The sequence below is a fragment of the Danio rerio genome, chromosome 19 (assembly GCF_049306965.1).
Source record: "Danio rerio strain Tuebingen ecotype United States chromosome 19, GRCz12tu, whole genome shotgun sequence".
Lineage (NCBI taxonomy): Eukaryota > Metazoa > Chordata > Actinopteri > Cypriniformes > Danionidae > Danio > Danio rerio.
Window position 1 is genome coordinate 13,127,865 of NC_133194.1, and position 16,863 is coordinate 13,144,727.

The 16,863-nt window shown below is 37.1% G+C and overlaps 1 protein-coding gene across 2 annotated transcripts in view; it reads right to left on the minus strand.

The window, feature by feature from the left end:
• Positions 1–7,267: 7,267 nt before the first annotated feature.
• Positions 7,268–16,863, minus strand: part of rnf19a (ring finger protein 19A, RBR E3 ubiquitin protein ligase) — a 47,928-nt gene continuing 38,332 nt past the window's right edge. The window contains exons 7-10 of one of the 2 annotated variants that reach the window (NM_001326695.1): positions 14,998–15,159; positions 13,670–13,883; positions 10,468–10,611; positions 7,268–10,350 (exon numbers count right to left, since the gene is read on the minus strand). In NM_001326695.1, coding sequence (NP_001313624.1) covers positions 9,636–10,350; positions 10,468–10,611; positions 13,670–13,883; positions 14,998–15,159 — 1,235 coding nt within the window. In that variant the 3' untranslated portion in view covers positions 7,268–9,635. The remainder of the gene's footprint in view (positions 10,351–10,467; positions 10,612–13,669; positions 13,884–14,997; positions 15,160–16,863) is intronic. The other variant, XM_073930895.1, reaches the window with a different exon arrangement.

A 16,863-nucleotide genomic window follows, 5' to 3' on the forward strand; every position in this document is an offset into this window, starting at 1 on the left:
AGCCAGAAAAATACCTAAAAAAGATACCAAAATTCACATGTTATTACCGTGAAAATTGGTTAAATATTGGCACGGATAACACGCAACACAATATGCTATGTAACTTTTTTTCATCATTTTAAATTTAAAAACAAAGATTTATCTTAGGCTATCATAAGTGTGATTTTTTGGTGATATTGTAAACCAACATAAACCATTAGGTTACTAGGCCTACCCGTCATTTTATTTATTATTTTATTTATTAAGCCTTTTTTAATAGCTTGTTTTTAGGTTATTTTCATTTTAGGGCCATGAGCAACAAGTCAAAACAAACTCGATATGTTGTATTTTAGCTCTTAAAATAGATCTACAATATATTTTATGTTGTTTATTTTTGCATGTGCAAATAGCAGTATAGCCTAAATTACATATTTTTAAAAGATCATCATTCTGCCTACCTGCAGCGCACGTGAGAGGTTTCTCGGTTGGAAGGAATGCGTCAAAAGAGCCGCCATTTTAGTACAGGGTAGCGCTCCTTTGAAATGAACGCTCCTTTTAATTGAGCGCCATCTAGCGGTCACATGATCTAATGACTAAATATTATGACAACTTGTTCAACTTCTTTTATATATATATATATATATATATATATATATATATATATATATATATATATATATATATATATATATATATATATATATATATATAACTTGATATTACTTTTTTCTCACCACCACACTGGTCTTTTTCACAAGACAACATTTTGTTGTTGGAAACTGTATTTTATATTATTAAATTTGACTTTTGCATGCTAAAAGTACTTGAGTAAGAGACGTTTTACTTGATTTGGGTCATTAAAAAACTCCCTATGATGTATGTAGCCTATACCTGATGTAGTCAGCCTTAATCCTACTGTAGGTTGCCATAAAATCAAAACAACACCCATTCTTGTCTTAGGACATTTTATTAAGCATATTTTAAAACCACAGTAAGTTCATGACATGTTAAATATATAGTATAATTTGCTGGTTTTAATCATACAGAATAATATTAAATATAGTTATGAAACAAACATAACATAACCCTTATGTCTTAGGACATCTTTGATTAACTTTTTATTACCTACACCAAATGTTGACTAATGAAGGTACATTTATAACAACCATTTATTTGTTAGACTACTGTATTGTCAAACCATGTTGCATACAAATGAATTCACCAGACTTACATGACAGTGCATTGCTGTAGAGGACAAATAAAACACGAGACAGGTGTTTAGAAAGAGTATAGTTTATTTAGTTTGACATGCAAACAAGACAAACTTTCAGAAAACAACCCGGAAACATTATAACGCGCGCGCTCGTGACTATAACCCGCGGTTGTCTACAACTGATGTCTTCAATATTTCTTCTTTGCTCAACAGCTTAGCTGAAAAACAAAGCAAAACATTACAACAGTCAGACAAAGAGCAAAGAGCATAGAATCACCAAGAGGCGACACTACAATTTAGGAAACAATAACACGCTTTTTGAATAAATTAAATAAAAACAAAGCAGCTGCTTTCCATCGCGACAGCAATGAGATCCAATGGACGGCCGATCGCTTTCACTTTAAAACGGCGGAATCCGGGGCTGTTGCTCTTGGTCATTCTAAGCTCTTTGCATAAAGTTAAATCATAACAGTTACCATGGTGTCTATTTCAAACTATAGTAAACTAAAGTTTGAAACTATAGTTTAAAATAGACGATGAGTGGGCCTCGCTGCTCCCACCCACCATAACCCTCGCAGCGAGGTCCCACTACCGGCCCCCCATGTTTCCCTGAGGGTCCTCGGGGGTTGTTTGTTCCCTGCCTAGGGCTCAAAGGCCGCCTCGCCCCAGGGAGTGCACGAGAAGACCGGGCGCCAGGCCGTGCCAGTATTCACTGGATGTTGCTCGGCGGCACATTTCGAGCAACAAACACGTAATATTCCTTGCGATGTTGCGTTTATGTACGCAAACCACAAGGAACTACAGCACAGACGGGCCCGAGTGAAGCTTCACGAAGCGGACTTCGTGAGATTGGCGTGGCTCCACTCGTACCGTCGGTATTGAACTCACCTTGGTCAAGTACAAACAGCAACACCGAGCGAACTGACAACGCTGACAGAGAGCACACGAGCTTTATAGGTATGGAGATGCAAATTTTTACAAGGCACGTCACTGCTATCTTGTTGTCATGGCAAGCGCTGAAGAGGGCTCTGATTGGAGCACAAACTCGGGAATCTGTGTCACGGCGTTTGTGCCATACACAAAAATATATTCAATATATTCAATATATTTTTTACGTTTTTGGTGCTGTGTAATATTCTGGGATGCAGTAGAATATGGAGACAGATTAATATAATTGGGTATATGCCGAGCTAGTGTTGTTCCCATATACTTATAAACTTCCGGTGACCTGTTATTGTGTTTTTCCATTTTATACGGTTCCTTTTACAGCATTCATGTTGTGATGTAATTAAAATACATTCAGTTAAATAAACTTTGGCATTCATTTAGTTTTTCAAGCGTAAAACGAGACAAAAGGGCTTTTACTCGCACTCGCCCGTCAGAATCGGCAGACGCTCCATTGAATATACTGGGGTAAAAAATAAATGCTCATATTATAAAGACATGGCGGGGATAATTTAATTTAATGCAGTGCTTCTAGTACAATCTGAGACCCACTTCATATCGGATATCACTCACCCAGTGAAGATCGATGATTATTAAAGAAAACAGACCTTAAAAACGTGCAGATTTTTCCTTTGGCATACAGTTTGCCGGAAGCCCAGGTTACTGGCAAATTAAAAGTCCTATTAGCATGCTTCAGCATATACCCTAAAATCCCAGAATGTCTTTCGAAAAAGAGTACGGGTTTAACCCCGGCATCCTGGCCAAATTTACCTTCTGGTCTCTGTCCATCATGGCCTCCTAACCATCCCCATATCATAAATGGCTTCATTACTCTTCTCTCTCTGTGGTGTGCGGTCTGGTGGAAAATGGCTGCTGTCGCTTCATCCAGGTGGATGCTACACTGGTGGTAGATGAGGAGATTGCTACCCAATAAATACCAAACTAGCTAAATTTAATAACAATATTTCCCCTAAATGCTGTAAAGTGTTTTGGGTTGACTTTTCCAATTTCATTAAAAAATTCTTATTTCCAAACTTCTGTATTTCCCCAAAAATTGTATTCTTTGGTTACTCTCTGAGTGTAAAACCTTCTCATTGTAAATGTATTATTGATTTATTGCTTTTTTAAACAAAATTTTACATCTATAAATGTAAATTTTTAAAGAAACACCGTTATTTTTATTTTCAGAAAGGACTTTGAAATGTATGTGAACTCTTTAAAAGACTCTAACCATTACACTGCATTTAAAACTCTTTCTTAGTGTAAATCCTTTAAACTTGTTTAATTTGCTGGAATTCTATTTATTTAACCCTCTTTGTCTCTTTGTTCATATTATATCTTTGTAATGTTCTTTCTTGCATTTAAAAAAAAAAGAAAATGAAAAAGTAGATGAGAAGATTCCCCCATGTCTAAAGCGCTTTGAGTGCCAAGAAAAGCGCTAAAGAAATGTAAGGAATTATTATTGTTATTATAAAGCACTGTCCATCATGATATAGCCATTTTCATGATTCAATTGCTATGTCATATATTTTAAAATATTTAAATGTGTGTTCTGAAGGTTGGAACGACGGGGTTGTTAATTATTAATGAGAGAAAGAATTTTCAGTTTGATTGAACAATCCTTAATAAAAAACGGGGGGGGGGGCACAAATTCTTTCTGAGGGGGCAATGCCCCCCTTTGCCCCCCCGTAGCGCCAGGCCTGAGCCAATCAGAGGCGTTCTGAGTTGACCTCAACTTAAAATGCAGGCCCGTAGCCAGCCTGGAGGTTCTTTTTCCTCAAAATGTGGACCTTTTTGCAGTTATTCACCCCATTTATAATGTTTAAGATTTAATACTGTATTTTAGCGATGTTTTAAGCACTATTTTAGCTGTATTGGCTTGTTAGATTGTCATCATAATGACACATTTAATGTACCAAAATATTTCCTCAAGATTTTGAATAAAGAAAAAATGAATACTTATTTTTAAAATACAAATTTATTACATCATAAATCATTCAAAAAATTAAAATCTGTTAAAGTTTAAATTAAAAACTGTACAATATAGCCTTAGCCTACAAACTGGCCAGAACATTCAACTGTCCTCAATCAGAAATTGGCTGTTTGAATAATAAAAAATAAAACATAATAATAATAAAAGAACCTCAAAATTTTTCTTGCCTTTCTTGTAAAAAGTACATTTGATTTGATTGAAATTACCCGAACCCCTCCTGGCTATGGGCCTGAAATGTAGTATTCTGTAATCATTATAGGGGAATATAACGAATGATATTTTCAAAACATTAAATTAAATCAAAATCAGGCCTTTATTAGTTACATACACTTTCGTGTAGTGAAATTGAACCCCTCCCACCATACACAAACATCACAATTTTCAGGGGAAGACAGGTCATAGGAGGTAGCATTTAGAAAGGGAAGTAAGATACATGAGGAGAGTTAGGCTGAAAAAAAAAACACCCTCTTGCTCTTGATTAGAGCAAAGTGAGAACAGGACGGGAAAAAAAACAGCCCAATCTAGCATAAGCACACCGGCAAGACACAACATTGACACAGGGGATGGGAACAGGGGATATGGAAACAATCCGATGAGTGAAAGATAGGGTGAATTCGGGTAATCAGGGACACTTTTCGCAATTTAGCCTTCAGCTCTCTATTTCAATGTCTATCTAAGTAATTAGAATCACATATTAGACTTTCCTAAAATACCTAAGATGTTTTCTAACCACCTAAGAAAACACATTGTCGATACCTAGAAGTATTTTTGTGTCAAAAACAAAAGTTCTGCCTGAATTTAATAATCTGGGACAGGTCACTTCGTAGTCCGAGGCATATTGGGCTAAAACGTATATATATATTTGTCATATTTATGCATGACAAACCCTTTTTTCTTTTTTAAATAGTGTGTGTGTGTGTGTACAGAAGATTGTACATTCCATCTTTGTAGTCGTTAAACATATAAAGTCTTTAAATGCATAAATCTCCCATTCAAAGATTGTCCCAGATTACTTAAACCATGCTGTCCCCGTTATCTATCATATTTGAGAAATGTGGGACAACAAAAAATGTCCGAAAGAAAAAAAATCTTTAAAACGTTTTCAACGCTTTAATACATATTTAGGTACATGAATAGATCACAAACATGATTTGACAACAACTGGGAACATTGTCTTATTTATGACCGGTTTATGTCCTTAACATTAGTCTAGTCAGAATCCTGTCATGCATGAGAGCTTTCTGATTGACACGCGCCCTTAAATAAACAGAAATATACACACTGAAGCTTAGGTGTCCCAGATTACCCAAATTCACTCTATGTCAGACAACACACAAATGACATGCTTAAGATTTGAAAGGTCAGACCAAAAAGAAAAATTAGGCCATTTACGTTTTACCACTTGTAACAAACGTGTGGGATTTAAGCAGTGGTGTAAAGTAGCAAATTACAAATACTTCAATTACTGCATGATTGGTTTTTCTCAGGAATTGTAATTCACTTCGTTTTTAAAAAAATTTACTTTTACTTTCCCTTGAGTACATTTTTAGTGTTGCATCGATACTTTTACTCCACTACTTCAACATGCAGTCGCTATTTTATTTATTCCTGTCTATGAGGATTGGCTGAGTAAAAATCCAGTCCTGTGATTCCTGTCCAATCAGATCATAGAAACCACATCATACTGAACTACCTCAAGACACGGGCACTTTATAAATGCAGCAAACCGTTAGAAATAGGGATGCGACGGATCACGATTGATCCATGAACCAAATGGATCACAACCCATGGTTCTGAACAAACGTGAGCAGAGGATTATTACATTTTTTTTTCTCGTAGATTAATCCTAAATTAGTAACGATTGCAAAGAGATCACCTCTCATGTCATTCAAATCACATGTATAAAAGCATACAGGCTTTCCTGTAAAGTATAATAATGATGTAGTTGTGGTGGGTTATTTGAGCTGTGGTGGGTTTCTTAGGTTTTTAAAGGTGTTTTCTGTCATTACTTGTTTAGCCTGCATTAATGCATTCAGTGTAAAATGAAATTAAGATTAATCAATAAAAGATGGAGATCTCAACATGCAACATAAATGATGGTGACTTGCATATGTTTATGAATTCTTCAAATCGCTGCATTCACATCTGAAAACGCAAAAATCAAAAAAGAGATTGAGTCTTTAGTCTTAGTTAGCTATAAAGTTACAAACAGTCAAAGAACACGGAAGTACTGGGAGAACAGTTTATAGTTTAGATAAAACCACTGGTGTTTATGGTAAAGATTCAAATCTGTGCTTAAAAATAAAAGTTGTAGGCAGCAATTACATTATGTAACCAATAGGTGGCGACAACCAGCAATCAAAAATATGCCACCGAATAATTCTTCAAAAATGACACATCTAGCAATGAAACATTAAGTTTTGTGAGTGAATAAACTCATTTATTAAAAATAAGACTAAAAATAAATGTGGGTTGTACAAATTATAATGTTAGATTTCTACATTTAGCTCTATCAGCAACAATTTTAACAGTGAATATTTTAAAGTCCTAAATATGTTACAATTTATTTTTATTCAGATGATTATTTCTTTATTTTTTAGTTTAATAAAATGACAGGTTCTAAGTTTTGTTTGATAAAACTAGAAGTGTCTTGCAGTGCTGTTTTTGTGATAAATAGAAAGCAAATTACATTTGTCTCCTCTTTTTGGCTGATCTGAAAAATGGTCCGATCCGTGACTCATAAACCATTATGTAATCCAAACAGAGAGATTTGTGATCCACTACACCACTTGTTAGAAAGCATTGAAAATGTTCAAGAAGATCCAAAATCTTTACATGCAATGATCGAGAGACTGTTTAATCAAAGTAAACAAAAAAGTTGGATCCAAGATTGTCAACTTCAAAATGGCCATCATGGTCACCACCCATCTTGAAAAGTTTGCCCTCTCACATATACTAATGTGCCACAAACAGGACGGTAATATCACAAACCATTCCCATTTTATTAAGGTGTATCCATATAAATGGCCCACCCTGTACATGGGGGTGAGCAAACGACATTTCAAATTTCTGGGTGAACTAACCCATCACTTCTTCACCCCGCTGCGTAAAAATGAACAACAAATACCACACGCACATCTGGATTCATGTTTTTATTTTCATTTAGATATGCATTTACACGCATATTATAAAGCAAATATACAAATATCAAGCTGTTTTGAACAAGTTAGAAATCAAACGGCCCTACTCTCTGAAGTAATATTCGAACAGAAATGGGCAGGAAGGCTCAAAACGTAAGAAAAAAAAAACACTAAAGAAACAGAAAGAACAATAAACAACAAAACAAAGCAGCTTGTGGCATTGGATCAGTTCCGAGAGATTACTGAGCAGCACCAGAACGGCAGCAAGAAAAGTCCACTCTTGGAAGAGACCCGGCTGTAGACGCGAACAGGACTGGGATGAACAGTGCAAACACACACTCTCACACACACACGCACATACACAAGGCGAGGAGACGAGGAGGTGAGCGTGTTGAAGAGACGAGTCGTCGTCGTCGTCAGTGAGCCTGAGTGCTGTCTTTGGTAGGCGGTCGGTTGTGTAGTTTATAACCGTGCGCACAGAGACGATAGGAAACCATGCCACGCCGCCTCGCTAACATTCAATGCAGCCTCATCCATTACATTTCAATTAATAAGACACAAACCGGAGAAACAAACAGTTTTTCTATGATCCAAAAGGCACCATGAGTCAATACAGATACAAACATGACAATAAAGAGAGAAATAATCACTTAAACAACCTGAATGCGATTACCATCTTATCCTTTACAATGAACGTAGTTTTTTTTTTTCTCTTTTATAAACAATGCAAATCCTTCCGCTTCATAAATATAAACCCACTGCACCCAAAACAGTAACTCTATTGAAAATTAGCATTAAATTGGCTTTGAAGAAACTTTGTTTGAAACATGCCAGACGAGGGTTTGGTCAATTATCCCCATCTTACCAGCAGGGGGCGCAATACGACTTCATTCAGCTTCTCAGTGCTTCTTCAACTCAAAAGCATCTACTTTCCCCGCAAAAATGGAAAACAAGCAGTGATGAAAAAAAAAACTAAAATTAAACACTCAACCATGTACAAGAATCACTGCTGTGAATAGGGAAATATCTGCTATTGCCTGGTCCCTCATGGGCTCATCTTGTATCATCTCAGGAAAAAAAAAAGGGAGTCGGTTCCCTCTCAACTTGCTCGTTGCCTTTGAATAGGTGCAGGTTCCTCAGACTAAAGCTATATGCTGGGTAACTGAGCGTATATGTGTGTACATGTGTGGTGAAGGTGCCTGAATACACGGGTCAGTAACATGAACTCTGTCAAGAACACGTCATGTCATATTCCAACCCAAAATCAAGGAAATGTTACTTAAAGAAAAAGACTTTCTGAAATTTTTTTAGGAAAATATTGCATTTTTTTTTTTTGGCAAACAAATCTCACTCTTATTACTGCAATAAAACTAATAAATGCAAGTCATGGTACTATTTGCAGTACTGCCTTTATGGTGATTGAAATAATTGTTCTATGGTAATACAGGGAGATAAAAAAATACTGTATTATCGTAATAAGAATGAGAATTATCACTACCTACAAGAGAAATAAAAGAAAGCCAAAATATCTGACACATTAAATTAGAAATTATAAAGAGAAATATGCTTAAATGGACAGTTCACACTCCCTCATGCCATTTCAAACCTGCAAAATATCTCTAGTGGAACTTAAATGATGACGTTTTAAAGTAGTAGTTTTGGATCCCATTAAATACAATGAAAGTCAATGAGGGACTAAACTGTTTGGCTGCTAACAGGCTTCAAAATGTCGATATGTCCCACAGAACAGACAGGTTTAGAGCTGGCTTAATTTCTGGGTGAACTCCCTCTTTAATCACCATGAAATTGTGTCAGCACAGATCTAACCTGTTCTAAATACAGGCTTTATTTCACATTCTTCTCATTCTTCTGGTTTTAATTTTGGGTTGAACTATGCAAGACGTTTTTGCGAGATTCATCTATGTACTTGTTCATCAGAGCGACCCAGAACACTGAAAGAGGCATATGTGATTGACAGCTACATCATCAACAGCATCATCATCCTCAGTATCTGTGCATCACTTGCCGCCTTACATTCATCTGTTGACTTTCCGAACCATATCCAAGCTTTAGACCAACTAGAAGCGCAGACCGACAGGTCTTAACAAAGCCTGGTAATCAAACTGTAACCTTTGGTCAACTTTCTGAAACCTCAAGGCACAACCTGCCCTTGACCAGTGTAAAAAGTGGTGCGCCTTCTCCAACATTTCAACAATCGACCATCAGACCAGGACGTTAAAACCTCCACGTAACCCCCGAAGAAGAACACCAAAACAAAATCTTCAATTCAGTGTGCAATCCTTGGTAATAAAATGGGCGTTGAGGTTAGCTGTGAAAGCATTTTGGGTGAAGTCGACCCGTCTGGTTATATCTCGGTTTGAATGCAGGTGTTGCGCACAGGGCTAGCTGGCTGAGGAAGGTTGTTATTGCGTTCTTTAGGCGAGCTCTGGCTCGCATTAGCCGCACACATTAAACTCACATTCTCCTCTGCAATGTAGCACAGAGGACGCTCTGCCGCCCCATCGGGGGAGATTGGGGCTACCATAGCTTGAGGGAGGCTCCCAGAAGCAGGACAGTTTTCCAGCCGGTCGTTTTCGACTTCGGGAAGAGGGCTGACCGCTCCGCCTGTGTTGGGATGGCGGATGTGAGACTCGTAGCATGTAGGTCTGCAGGCGTCCAGGTCAGAGCAGCTGAACTCTGAGAAGTGGCTGGAGTGCGAGTCGGCCACAGACGGAAGGCTGCCGCTCAGAGAAGGAGAGTCTAGTTCGCTGGAGTTGGTGCTGCGGCGCTCCAGCAGCTGTGCGTCCATGTCTTCGCGTGTCTCATTAATCTTGGTTCCGCCGCTCTTTTTGCGCAGCTTTCCTTTACTCTTCTTGCCAGATGATGAGGATGAAGTGGAGGATGGCTCCTTGGCCCAGCGAGAAGTGACGCATTTGCCGTCGTGAAGACAGCCAGAGGGGCAAGCACTCGCCCCGGGGCCTCCACTGCTGCCGTCATCCATGCTGCTGCTGCCACTGTGGTGCCGGAGCTTCCCTCTTTTAGATTCCACATCCACCTGCACCTCCACACTGTTCCCATCTCTGCTCCAAAATCAATAAATAAATAACCCATTAATTAAAGCTTGGCTTTCTACAACACTAATAAACAAATTCACTGAACTATGCTTGTAAAACTACCGTTAGACTTGTTCAACAGACCTGTCCATAGGCAAGTAGGCGTTGAGAATGGATCCAGCCATTGCTTTGGTGCTAGCGTTGTCACTGATTGTCCCCAGACTGACGGTACCAGACTCTCCACTCAGACTGCAACGCTCCTTTTGAACATCAGCTTGAACCTCCAATCTGAGAGACACAAGCAGCACCGTTAAAGCACGGTCACACCAAACCTGAATGTGTTTATAGAAGTTCCTGTAATGCAGTTTGACTGCTCAGATCAAAGCCATGTTCCCACCTGGTCTTAAACCACAAATTAAATTGCTGTTATTAGTTAGTCACCCCATCTCATTGCAATTCCCTGAGATTATCTTTGGGACACAAATCAAGATTTATTAGATGAAATCTAATAAATCTAAAAAAAAAAAAAAAGACAGTCTTTGGATTGTTGCTTTCTATGGAGGATAAGAAATTTCTTATATTTCATCTACAATACATTAATTTGTGCACTGAAGATGAGCTAGAGTATCGGGAAATTAAAACACGATGACAGTGGTCTAATTAATAGCAGAAATTGTACTTTTGGGTGAACAAACCCTTTAAAGTGCATTCATATGAGCACTTGTGTTGTGATTTGGTCAAAATGGCTTCCATTCGTTTACGGGATCATGCCATGTGATACATGCAAGTACTTCTGAATAAACAAACTTGTAGGACAACTATGATTTTAAACTAAATCGATGAGTTTTGGCTCAAGATCTTGTTTGAATGCACTTGAATTCCATTAAAGTCACATGTGAGGTCAATAAGATTCTAGGCAATTTGTTTCACTAAACATTATCTATGAATTGTGGCTGGAAAGGCATCTGCCACATAAAACATATATAAGAGTAATTGGTGGTTCATTCCACTGTGGACACCCCTGATGTAGCAGGGACTAAAGGCTGATGTATACTTCTGTGTTGAGTGCACGTGCCCTGCGCCATGGCTGAGGCCGACCCCGACGCGCACCTCTCAAAAAAAACTTTAACTACATGTCATGACAACATGTTACACAAGCTCTGTGATTGGTTAGCTTGGTAGAATGGATGACTGTGGGTGGGACTGAGAGACATGAAAGAGGAGCGAGCCCGATAAATTCAGCGTTTAACAAGCGTCAAATCCCGTGAAGGAGTCCAGATACACACTTTTGTTTTGTTTACCTTATGATTAAAATTCACAGACACTGGTTTCTGCCTCTGAATGAGCCAGTTTAAGCTACTTGTACAGTAAGGTATCATTACAGGTATTTCCGGTGTAAACACAACACCAACAAATAAAACCCACACAGAGGAATATAGAAGTATAGAAACCCCGCTCCTAGCTAGCGGTATTGTCAGAGCAACACAAACAGAAGAAAATATGCAAGGCATGCGCCGCATGTTACAGCAATAACTCGCCGCAAAAGTATAATTCAGCCTTTAGTGAAGTAAAATGAGGGAGTACCTATGAAATCATCCTTGCAGAGTATGTAGTGCATTTTAACTAGTTACAGCGTTAACAGCGTAACAGCGTTACGTAATTTAATTACAAAATAAAAGTAACAGTAATTCTTTACAGAAACGGAGAAAAAATGTGTATTAAATTACAGTTACTTATGAAAATGTTAAAGATTACAAATGGGGTTGCATCTAAATATGTTAAATAATATGAATCTGTTGCTTTGCTTCTTTTTGATAAGCAAGATGCCTTCTGCTAAGGCCATTTATTAAAGCGGTGCTATTCTGCTATAACTACATTTCTCAGCAGCATGGTAGAGTTAGCATCGCTACTTTCTAAATGCTCTAGCTTTTCAGAAGAGAAACTATTTTATTAGTGGAGCAGCGAAGTCGCGTCCACACAAGCTACATTTTCCGATCGCTGATCAGTAAGTGCCAGCACCGGCATTCACAGGCCTGTGAGGCCGGAGTCTAGCCGATGAAATTAAAGCCATATGGCAGCGAGAATGATGATTTCTTCTTCTACCCGTTTTTCGGTGTTCGACAACAATTTTTTTTGTTGCGTTACTGCCACCTCTTGCTCTGGTCGGTGACGTCAAGGATAACACAAGAAATTTGCTTGATGGAAAGATGACTGAGGGAGAGGAGGTCTATATGTATAGTTTAATGTAGTAAAAGATAAAGTACACTATAGTAATTACTATAAGTTCATGATAGTTACTAATGCTACTACATTATGTAGTGTAATTCATTAATGAAGAGTTGTAAAATATATGCAATATAATGCTTACTCCTAATAATCTCCCTTTTCTATAAATTACTATTGTATTTTAAATGTGTAACACCTAGTGTTATTGGATTAGCTTTTGCCGTTATATACTATATATAGCTTGTTTCTGTTTGGTACAGCATCATATTCACAGTAAATAATTGAACTGAACAAATATGCCTCATATGTTTCATAGACAGTTTTATTGATCACTAAAATATGATTGACTTGGATTTAAGTTGCTTCGATTTAAAAATGAAAATTGCAAAAAATGGCTTGGATGTATTTTTAATATTGCAAATGCCACAAAAATTACCCTGCACAACTAACTAACATTTTTATTTTGTAACAACAGTAAACACTTTTTGTTATAAGGTGTGGTTTTGTGATGGCTGTACTTTAAAATTAAATGAATATAATCTTAATTTAATTAATGAGAGATTTTGAAATTCTTTTTTTTTTTTTTTTTTTTTTTTTTTCCCGGGGTTTTCACCTTTATTTTGACAGGACAGTAGCGAGAATTGACAGGAAAGCATGGGGAGCAGAGAGAGGGGAAGGATCGGCATAGGACCGCGAGGCGGAATGGAACCGGGGTCACCGCGAGCACCGGAGTGCATATGTCGTAGCATTAACCACTACACCACTGGTGCCGACAGAGAGTTTGAAATTCTAACAGTAAACAGCTATTGTAAGGTGACACCTGCTTGGTATAAATGCTTGAAAATGATTTAGTTGAAAATATCCATTAAAAATTTAAGTAATCATAAAGTAATCAGATGTAATCAGTTACTTTACTTTTATAAAATAATTAAAAAGTTAAACTACTTATTACACTTTAAACAGGGTCATTTGTAATGTGTAATCGATTACATTTTCAAAATAACCTCCCCAACACTGATTTTAAATTTGTGTCTACATAGTACATCACAAAATAAATACAATTTAATGACATTTATTGTATAATAAAGCACAAATTAACCTGTAGACAGGTGTCACTGACCTGTTGAAGCAGTTGACCATGGCACTTCCTGACAGGCTGCCAGTGATGCTGGCTCCAGCAAGGGCCATAGTGCTGGCGTTCTCACTCAGGTTGTCTCTCATTGCTCCAATACGCTCCATGTGGCTCCCGCTGGCACTCAGACTGCCTGTCAGACCTCCTACACTGCCCTCACCAATGCTGGGGTTTTGCCTGGTCTCTGCTACTGAAGTGGTGTCTATTAAGATACAAAGGCAACATTTATAGTCATTCATAGAGGTTTGAAGCATCATGGAAACAAACAAACAGCAAGAACAGAACTATATAAAATAGGAATTTAAGTAGGTAAATTAAAATGTAGCATTAAATTAGTTTGTACTAGTGTCTGTGAATGATACATTTAAATATCAAAATTTTCTTTTTTTCAATTGTCTCCATTGGAAAATTGAATGTCATTAACACTTCTTAAAATGTTAAAGAATACTGCATATCATATATTTTTGTGTTCATGATTTACATTTTTTTGTATTATTTTTTTTTCTACATGTGTGTGGTGTTAGTAGGCCGCATCACACTTGCAAAAGTCAGCCTGTTCTAATCACCACAACTGGTTTACTATAGGAGGTGAGTATCAACAAAGCTCTAGTGCTTTAAGAGCCTGTTTTCATGCCCTCCAGATCTCATTTTATTTTAAATGTTTTTTAAAAAGAAAGAGAACTCTATTTATAATAATAAAATCTCCATTTCATGCACAGATTATTTGTCATTCTTTTGATTACTAAAAATGTCTGGATTTCTAAAAAGAATCCAGAAAAAAATGCAGAAAACTTTAAATAAGTCAAGCTTGTTTCTAATTATATTTTCCTCCAGCACGCACGGCACATCAGAACAAAATTTGCTTGTTCCCAGTGTTACCCCAGCTTTGGAGGAATTATTTGGCGTTTGAGAAATTAAGCTACTTGATCCCGGAGTATCAGCAATTATGTCTAGATAAGGATAAACTCAAGGTCTTAACATTATTTCTGGTCTCTTAATATGGTTCACCTTCACTCAGAGTCTAGTGAGACCCGTATTACACAGTAAAATCTAACACAATCTAGCACACTCCAGGAAGTGCACTTCAAACTAGAGCACACTTCACACATTTGCATTAAAGATGAACGAGGCGGAGTGAAAGTGTGAAATATGATAGACGAATCCTGAGGGAGTGACAGTCAAGACAGAACCAGTGAATAACAGACTGGCACAGAGAAGGACAGACTCTGAGGGCTTTTTTTAAACAGCGTGTGACATTAAGATTTATAAATGTGTTAAGAACAGCCGTGAGTTTGCCTTTAGTGAGATACACTTACCAGTCACAGCAGCTCCAGTGCCAGGGTTCATGTCGTTCTCATCATCAAACTCGATACGAACACCTTTACCGTTGCCCGCAGACACACCGCAACCACCGCTGCGGCACAGAGAGATGGGCACCACACCATAGACATATGCCAACATGATGGGCACTCCTATTCCTGCAGACACGCAATATAATGGTTACACAACTGCTAATACGCAACGCATACAGCCACCTTTAAACCTGAGAGATTAACAATCAGATTTGCATATGCTGAAGGAAATACCAGAGCTTGATCTATAACAAAACAACAATGTAAAAGCCTGTTCACCCCAAAGACATAACTTTTATTGATATTTAGAATGTCTTTATTTTTTATTTTGCAGTTATGTGATTTAGGGTCAAAAGTAGTGGATCTGTTCGGCAAAATATTGGACTTTGTCACTGCATCCCAAACAACTAAAACGATATAACAAAGCAATTGCCACTGTACGAAGCAAGAGCGATTCTCTTCCTATTAAACTGAACAGTTGCAATGACGCAAGCATGCTCGGGTTTGAAAGGCAAACGACAGTGTGAGTGCAGGCCGTCGGGGGATAGGGGAGGGAGACAATCGGGCTTCAGCACAGTGAGCATGCCCTTTAATAATGCTTATAAAATTTTATTTTAGCTACAGTTTAGGTAACTTTGTTACACGTTTTGTCTTCACAACAATTTTAATTTCAGTTATTTTGGTATACCACATTTAGAGAAATGTGATGCTAAACAACTAGCTGAAATCAATTTGTTTTATACTAGTTTAAAAAGCAGTAACAAATGGTAACAAAATAGAGTTCATGTTAATTATGATGAAGCTGCTCAGAAGGCTAGAAAGGCCAATTGCAATTGTGTGGACATTGCAATGAGATGAGCAATAGCAATAGAATGTAACTGATAAAGTATTTCGGCACAGTGTATTTCATATTTAAGTATATGTACTTTATTGTAGCATTTTAATTTTGGAAAACTTACATTTTTACTTCACTACATCTAAAAGCATAATATTATACTTCTAAATCATTTCATAAAAAACATGTTTCTCATTATTTTGAGCTGTAAAAAACCCACTCTCGAATATGATTGTAGAATATAAATACACAGAATGAGCATATTGTTATCAGTTAAACTGTTCAATCAGTTTGCAAACACACTGAATGATTTGGTCATTAAGACAGCATTTGTTCTAGAAAGCCCCCAGACATCAGTTAACAATTTACTAAATAAAATGGTACATTCTCATCTCAAAAATATAAATTCACCCAAAAATCATTTACTCCCCTTCATGTATTTTTAAACCTTTTTGAATTTCTTTCCTCTATTGAACACAAAAGGAAGATTTTGAAGAATGCGGGTTTAGGATACCCACTGAGTTCTGTTATAAGGAAACTATGGAATTTATCATGGACGTCACTATGGAAGTATTATTATGGGAGTCAATATTTCCCAGCAACCAGCATCCTTTACTATATCTTTCTTTTGTGTTCAATAGAAGAAAAAAAAAAAACAGGTTTGGAACAAGTGTAGGGTAAGTAAATGATGAAATGTTCATTTTAGGTTTAACCATCCCTTTAAGAGCATTCACAACCAGTGACACAAAAGTGAAACATGCAGGATTTATTATAGCAATTAAAATTAGATTAAATAAAGATTAAGCCATGACTGCCTGTGGTCTGCCTAAAACACACACTTGTGTTAATTAGTAGTAACAAGCACCACAAGATGAGCTTTGGTAATAAAATAAAACATTTGTTTAAAATCTTTAACTATATTTTCTTTTAATGCTCAAGTACAATTTAAGCAATATTTAAAAAAAAGTTTTTTATATTTCTTTTTTTACTGGAAA